This window comes from Lycium ferocissimum, chromosome 2 (assembly GCF_029784015.1).
Source record: "Lycium ferocissimum isolate CSIRO_LF1 chromosome 2, AGI_CSIRO_Lferr_CH_V1, whole genome shotgun sequence".
NCBI lineage: Eukaryota > Viridiplantae > Streptophyta > Magnoliopsida > Solanales > Solanaceae > Lycium > Lycium ferocissimum.
In genome coordinates this window covers 66,109,950-66,118,156 of record NC_081343.1, presented here as the reverse complement: position 1 = coordinate 66,118,156, position 8,207 = coordinate 66,109,950, and the positions used below count along the sequence as shown (strand labels likewise).

The window sequence follows — 8,207 nt, the reverse complement described above, 5'->3', positions numbered from 1 at the left end:
AGAATAAAAGGAGGAAGAAGAAAGACAGAAAGAATAGAGGGAAACGAGAGAGTTATTTTTTGACCTCAGGATGGACATAGTTTTCTTGTCCTTTTCCTATCATTTTTTCCCCTTAAAACTCTCCATTCCTTCCTCCTTTTAGAACTTTTTTCCGGGAAGAACCCACCGACGCCGACCCGACCCGACGCCGGCGAGTTCCACCCCCCTCCCTTCCCCCTTCCCCAAGGTACCTCTGTTTTCGTCCCAGAAAAGAAAAAAAAACCCCGTGCATTTTTTTTTTATCTGCATTGATTATTGATGTATAAAAAGTTACAATTTGAGTTAGACATACCAGACTTTGTACGTGATCATCTTGTAGGATTCTCCCGAAATTTTTCAATTTCTTCCGGAAGCGAACTCGCTTGACATTGAGCAATATTCAGAAAGACATTTCGGGAATCGGTTCGTTCCCTTTGAATGAAAGGAAGTAAGAGACTTGTTTTGTTAGCCTAACCAAAAATAAACAGAAACACCATGCATTGCTGTTATTATCTCCTTAAGGCCTCAACCATACCATGCATGTTGTGACCCTAAACTACAACAGGCAATGCGTTGGTGGCAGGGCGCTTTTTCATCTTCCTCCTCCTCCTCCTCATCATCTTCTTCATCCACGTCATCGTCGAAAGTACACTGTGACGATAGCCTTTTGGCCTCCAGTGGAGGCATTCGTTACACAATCAAATCGGCTTTTTTCTTCGCACGTAGACGACGTCACGCAAGTGCGAAGAAGCTACAAAATCTATCGGAAAATGAAAGTGATGAGTGGCGTTCTCACTGTTCCCACGAGAATAATTTGCCGTCGTCTAAATCATCCGACAGGCCGCCACCGCAACCTTTGCCGTTGCCGGAACTGCAGTTGTTGCTCCGACATGACTCCGATGCTGTTTCGAGTGTACCATTGCCATCGCCCACACACGCGCATTCGCTTCATAGAAACGAAAGAGATACCCGAAAGGATGCTGTAGCCTCCCATGGGAGGTATATAATCTTTTGTAAACTTTTTCTGAGTTTTGTTCTAATTTTCATAGATATTTTTTAAAATTGGGGCTAGGGAACAAGCTGGGAAATCGAACCCTTACCAAAGAGGTAAAAGTCAACTGAATCACTAAGATTTCATATAGGATTATGTTATGAAGAAGTGCTAATGGGTTTATAGACTAAATGGGCTATCCCACCTATCATACTAGTCTTTTGGGTTGGGCTCTTTCTGTTTGGTTTATAACGGATTAGATTAGGTGAATACTTGCTTGTTTTCAATTTATTTTGTTATGAATCACAAATTGGATGTTTGGGGTTTGTGTTTTTCTTTTCTTATTTAAAAAGAAACTCAGGCTACATTAGTATTTGGTTTTCTTGGTAAAATAGAACCTTTTACTCTGCTTCTATTGCATTATTTTGTTCCTTTAATTTGGGTTAATAGTTTTCGACAATTGGAGGAGAGAGTTGAAAATTCATGGATATTAACTCGTGAATTAGAGAAGATGGTCTGGTCTATGGATAGATCTTAACTTGTGCAGAAAAAAAAAAAAAAAAAAGGAAAAGAAACCATTGCTGTAGATGAAAGGACCCTTGATCTCCAATAATGAGATTGGGGGTTCAACTCGGCAAAATGGGATACTATTGACTCATTGGTATGGGTGGGGTTTGCCAAAAAAAATGATTTGAGGTTCATAGATTGATCTTGCACTTTTGCTTTTCTTCTCACTTTTCAGATATCTGCAAAAAGGGAAGGGTGCGATGAAATTAATTGGAAGGATATTCTGTTTTTCTTTTAGCATGGTATTGCTCATTCAGTTAGATAGCTTGTGTAAAGTTTGGATTATACTCAGCCTGTATTTGTGTTCTTCTTTTATCCTGTTTTAGCAGATTATCAAGCCAAGATGCTCGAAAGAAGAAAAAAGAACACTTGGGAAGTCGGTTGTCTAGGAAGACACCTCAGAAGCTACATGTTGGAGATAGAGTCTCTGATATCAGGATCAGCGCACCCATTAGTGCTCCTACGACTCCTTATGCAAGTCCCGGACTCAGCCCACTCAAAGCCGGGGATCTTTTAAGTCCTAATTACATGGCATTCCCCGGTGCTTTTCAAGTTTGTTCTGCCCCGGAGATGCCTACATCGGACACACCTCAATATCCAGGTTTCTCTTACCATGTTCTCCCAGAAAAAAATGCTTTTAGTGTCGATAATTCTCCTCATCACAGTCCAAGAGTAAGTCCACAGAGGAGTAGAAAGATCGCAAGTGGATCTGCGTCGCCTTTACATCATTTATTACCAAATGAGAGCTCAACAGCACGTCGTGATAGTAGTGCTCAGGGCAATGTCCATCCACTACCACTTCCTCCTTTAGGTGCCACTCCTTCACAGCCTACTTCCATTCCTCCAGGTTCCCCTAATGCAGAGCTGACACCAATTAAAGGCCAATGGCAAAAAGGGAAGCTTATTGGGCGTGGGACATTTGGAAGTGTATATGTTGCATCAAACAGGTATAATTTCCAAATAGATCTCATTGCATTTGAATATGTTTCTGCTCTTGCATACACCATTTAGTTTCTAATTTAGCCCATTGTTTTTTACTTTAACCAGAGAAACTGGAGCTTTGTGTGCGATGAAAGAGGTTGAATTATTACCAGATGACCCAAAATCTGCTGAGAGCATAAGGCAATTACAGCAGGTTATATTTCCTTCATTCTCTTGTCTTCTTAATCCTTTAAAACTTATATTCTGTGTCTTGATTTTGATTGTTCATAGTCACATTATTAATTTTTTTGCCATACCTTTTCACTTTGATCTGCTTAGGAGTTTTCACAGCTGTGTTCCTTTGTATTATTATTTGGAGTTCCAAACTACTAAGTTGAAGAATTCTCGGTAGCTTTCACACGATGCTAGTTGCTTTACATCTTAAATGACTTATTCCGGTTCATGATTTTTAGTAGATATATAAGTATTTGGCTTGACTTTATTTATTGCTCCTTCCGCCACAATTTATGTGGCACTTTTCGCTTCCTGAGAGTCAATTTGACTAATCTTTAAAGCTAAATTGAATTAGATAAACTCAATATTTTAAGTATGAATATGTTGAATGTGAATACATTTAGTTAACAACAGCCAAGCCACTATCATGGGCACATGAAAACATCTTTGTGGTCAAATGGTTTCAACTTCTAACTGTTTCTATCTTTTATGTTGGTATAGGAAATTAATGTTCTCAGTCAACTCAAGCACCCAAATATTGTCCAGTATTACGGCAGCGAAATAGTAAGTAATTGCTATTCTCCAATCAAGTTATAGACTTGATTTATCGGTGCATTTTGTCCTTAATGAGAGTCTTTACTTCTTTGATTGTGCAGGTTGGTGACCGATTTTACATTTATCTGGAATATGTTCATCCTGGTTCCATCAATAAATTTATCCGTGACCATTGTGAAGCAATTACAGAATCCATTGTACGGAATTTTACTCGCCATATTCTTTGTGGCTTGGCTTACTTGCATAGCAAAAAAACCATTCACAGGTAAAAGTCTAAGATTTCGCTTATGATGGAGGGTTATACAGATCCTTCTGAAGAACAAATTTGAACAAATTTGAATTTTTTACATGTACAGGGACATAAAAGGGGCTAATTTGCTTGTTGATGCTTATGGGGTTGTAAAGCTTGCAGATTTTGGGATGGCTAAGCATGTAAGTTCTCAACTCAAAATTTGGAGTATACTCGTTTTTGTTGCAATGATGGAAGTAAACATGTCGTTAGGAGATTCCCTTTGACTACAGTGTCAGTGACAAAAATAACAACACCCAACAGGAAAAACAAGGTTTAGAATGACAACTATAACAGTCATAACAAGGATACTTAATGTTTTGACATAAAGCTTGCAGTTTTTTTAATCTTTATAACTTAAACTGACTGTTGTGGGCCGACTTTTGCTAGTCTTACATCTGATCTTGAACCTTACTCTTTCTATGTAGCTTAATGGGCAAGCAGCTAATCTCTCCTTAAAGGGAAGTCCTTACTGGATGGCTCCTGAGGTACTTTGTTTGAGACATTCACTTCTTTCTAATGTTCTCTTATCTCTCATCCAGTCATGCTTATACCTTTTGTTACCTGGCAGCTCTTGCAGTCAGTTATGCAGACGGATGCTACCACTGATCTCGCCTTTGCTACTGATGTATGGAGTTTGGGTTGTACTGTAATTGAAATGCTGAATGGTAAACCACCTTGGAGTGAATATGAAGCAGTAAGGACTTTGATTTGCTCATGCTTAGCTCACACAATCTTTTTTTTCCCCTCATGCTTAGCTCACATGTAATCTTACTTGGTGGAGATGCGATTCTTTTGCATGCTTCCATGCTCCCCTAGATTCACGGGGTCTTCAAGAAGTCTCCCTCTTTTTATGAATACTTCTCTTGCAACCCTATCTCTTAGAGTGAGGGCTGAGGCTTTCTTGTAGTAGTAATACGCTAATTAGCTAAATAAGACTGATGCTACTTTATTTTGCATCATGTCTAGGGGATTTTTTTATTTCACTACACCTAAGTTTATCTGGTTTGTAGTAAATGGGTCCATATAGTCTCCCTATCCACCAGCGCCACATTAACAATATCCGTTTTTGCAGGCTGCTGCCATGTTCAAGGTTCTAAAAGATACGCCTCCAATACCGGAAACATTATCACCTGAAGGGAAAGATTTCTTGCGCTTATGTTTCTGTAGGAACCCAGCGGAGAGGCCCTCGGCCAGCATGTTATTAGAACATCGATTTATGAGAATCTCTCATCAGCCAGATGTACCTTCTTTTCTCAAACCAGTTGGTGGGATCCGAGTCAAAGTAAGTAGCTTCAATTCCTCTCCTCTCCAGTTCTGCTTCATCCATTTCTCTTTTGTGGGTTGTGAGTTGTGATCCTCAATGCAATAATGTAACTTTAACAGGAAAAGTTGAATTCTCAAAAAGAGCAGACAACATACAATCTTGACCAAGGGCGTTTATCGCTAGAAAGGTAGCTCTCAAAAGAACTGTCAATGAAGTGAAAATTAGATTCCAAATGATGGACTGCTTACGCGAACACATCCATGAGATGGCATTTCTTCATGCCTGGATACTTCATCTTCTGTGCAATTAGGATAGGCTAGCTGTGCATCATTGAAATTCCAACTTAATTTATGGAGATTACTCCTATGGCCCTGTCCACAGTTAATCCCCACCATGCTCGGTGTATTGATGTTAGCACTATTGCAAATGTAAAGCCATTTGCCTAAACCAGGTGCAATTACAATACCTCAACTGATTTTGGGATGGAAGTAGCAGCCATTTTTTAGTGTCTCTTTCAACGAGAGCTGGACTTGTGAACACAATGGAGACCTTTTATATATGCGCTGTGTAGATAGCTTCTTGTCCATATTAACACCTCGAGAGGAACATAGGTTTATCGTCCAGGGAATTTTTTTCCTGCAGACCTTGGAGTTTAGAAGTAGGTTTTCTGTAATGACTTCGAAAGGAGGAGCTTCAACAACAATCAAAAGAAAATGAAATGCTTTAAGAATTACTCAATCGTTATTGAATCTCATACACTATTTTTTTTTTTTTTTTTTTTAACTTTTCACAATCATGCCTAGTGTTTCGCTTATATTGCAACTTGGGGCAGCTAATTTAGTTTGACGAAGCACTGCCACTCTTGTGTCTGTAATGGCTAGATTTTTCAGTATGTTAAATTTCTCATGACATTTTGATCAGCTAAAAAGAAAAGAAAAATGACTTGATGAATGAGGTTAACATATTCTAGGAACTTGTACTCAAATCTGGAAAGAGCGATGATAAATAATACTTGTAGTAGAGACTCAATAAATTAAGAGAAGTATAAGAACCCTTAATTTGGTACTTAAATTCATTAAGGGCCTGTTTGGAAAGCCACCTGGTAATTGGAATTGGTGTAATTACTAGGGTAGTAATTACACAGCCTAGTAATTACACAGTAGTGTAATTACACCGACTTGCTTGTTTGTCATGACGTAATTACAGTGTAATTACAAGCGTCTTTGTTTGGTTGCACAAGTATAATTACACAGTTAGTTTAATTTAAAAATAAAATTTAATTATAAAAAATTAAAATTAATATTTAAAAAATATTTGCCTTTATAAATGATATTAAATTAGTTATTCAATAACACATTGTTTCTTGAAACTATATTAATTAATAATCATATATTTGTAACTAATATTATAAAAATATTGATATATATTTTACAAATTAATAATATTTAATTTTAATTAATTATAAAACTTAAAATATGACTTTTCTTGTGAGAACGTCATGGATTGGATGTTTGACAAAAAAATAATATTTATAAATATAATGCCACAAGATTATTCAAATGTTTGACCAAAAAAATTTCATCAAATGTAAGTGAAAAATAAACAACATGCAATGTGAAAGCAAATAACTTAAAATTGAAAATATAACCTCAATTCAAAACCCAAAAGTAAAAGTTTAACATAATACTGTTATGTCAAATTTCAACATTACATAAGTAAATTCCAACGTAACTTAAGTAAATAATTCAAAAGAAAGGAAAAATATAAGTCTATAACCTCATTCACAACGAAATTTTACTTTAATAACGCCACTCGTTATATGCCAAGTTTGTTAATGACTCATTTTTTTTTCAATATTAAGAGGTGTAGTTTCAAAAATTAATATAATAACACGGTTATGCTAAATGAATAAAAAAAAAACGAGCAATTACATAGAATCACAACAAGAAAAAGTTGGGAATGAGAAGAAAGGAAATACAAAATAAATAATATAAAAAAATACATTTTAAAAAATAAAAATAAAAATAAAATTAAAATAATAGAAATAAAAAATAAAAATAATTTAAAATAATAAAAATAAAAAGAAATTAAAATAAACAAAAAAGAAATAAACTAAAAAATACCTCAGTAATTACAAGTGTATAATTACATCCATTTCTCAACCTCACCCCCCCCCCCCCCCCCCACCCCCACACCCCTTGAGAATTGGAGAGTGTAATTACACCCTCTCAATTACACCCAATTCCCACCTAATTATGTAATTACTTAGTCAAATAAATAAGTCAAACTGTGTAATTACACTCAATTCTAATTACTTGGGTGGCTTTCCAAACAGGCCCTAAGTAGATGGATGAGTATTCATTAAATACAAATTGAACATTATATAGCGACATTGACACTAAATAAACTCAAATTAAGGTGCCACTTACTAGAACCTTGTTGAAAGTTGGGTCAACCGAAAATAGACAAACGTCGATGAAAAAGAATTAATGATAGAATAAAGTATGTATCTGTGGGCTGTAGAATAAATATAGAAAGCTGAAAGACTTTGATCTTCTTTCCATTTTTTATCAATCATCCAACTGGCCAACCAAAATAAAACCAAACAAACGCACCCCAATAAAAATGCAAGCACGTGCCCTTCCTATTGCCCGTCCATCTCCTTTCAATATCCAAAATTTCCATAAACAAAATCTTCTTCTTGAGAGAGACAATAGTGATGGATCCACCACAGGTAGAGGCCATGGATATCTCCAGCAAAAACTATCCCCCAATTGAAGATGAGCAGGACCAAAGAGTCGACCAATGGTATTAGTTTCTCTTTTTTTCTTTTCTTACTGTTATAATCAGACCAATAATTGGTTAACTCTTTATTCTTTTCGTTGTGTTTCTGCAGTTGTTCTTGCTTTTACGACTGTACTGATACCCTTTTGGAGTACTTGTGCTGCACTGATTTCTGGTGTTCTTAGGGATACATATTACAACTATTATAAGTACTCTGTACTTTAGTTTTTCCAAAAGGGAAGTTTTTAGATGAACTAATTATGTTCGTTCACTTTTGGTTAGCATGACTTTGTGATGCATTAGTCTATCTAAATCAAAGTTATTCACTCCTCTTTTGTTGTGAACTTCTAATGAGATGGTCGTTTGTCTTCAAACCATGTTATTGTGGTCTTTTTCAATAAGGAATACTCCCTCCGTCCTATATTACTTGGTCATTTTTCTTTTTACGCGCTCTTAAATTTTATTATTTTACCCCTATTTCTTTTCAATAAATACATATTTTAAGCAATATTAACTATTTTCAAGAACATTTAAAATTAAGGGTAAGATGAGAAAGATATAATTAATATTACCTTAATTTT

General features: G+C 36.0%; 1 protein-coding gene and 1 long non-coding RNA gene across 2 annotated transcripts; both read left to right on the top strand.

Annotated features, from left to right (window-relative positions):
• LOC132046901 (mitogen-activated protein kinase kinase kinase 5-like) lies at nt 1–5,580 on the top strand. Its single transcript, XM_059437719.1, has 10 exons — nt 1–1,017; nt 1,906–2,523; nt 2,624–2,711; nt 3,233–3,295; nt 3,388–3,551; nt 3,643–3,718; nt 4,004–4,063; nt 4,147–4,272; nt 4,651–4,860; nt 4,962–5,580. Exons 1-10 carry the CDS (start codon nt 587–589, stop codon nt 5,031–5,033), a joined length of 1,908 nt encoding a protein of 635 aa, XP_059293702.1. The 5' UTR covers nt 1–586; the 3' UTR covers nt 5,034–5,580.
• Nucleotides 5,581–7,293: 1,713 nt separating this feature from the next.
• On the top strand, nt 7,294–7,957 carry LOC132048330 (uncharacterized). Its single transcript, XR_009412949.1, has 2 exons — nt 7,294–7,650; nt 7,739–7,957. It is a non-coding gene; the product is annotated as an uncharacterized LOC132048330 (long non-coding RNA).
• The last annotated feature ends 250 nt before the right edge of the window (nt 7,958–8,207 follow it).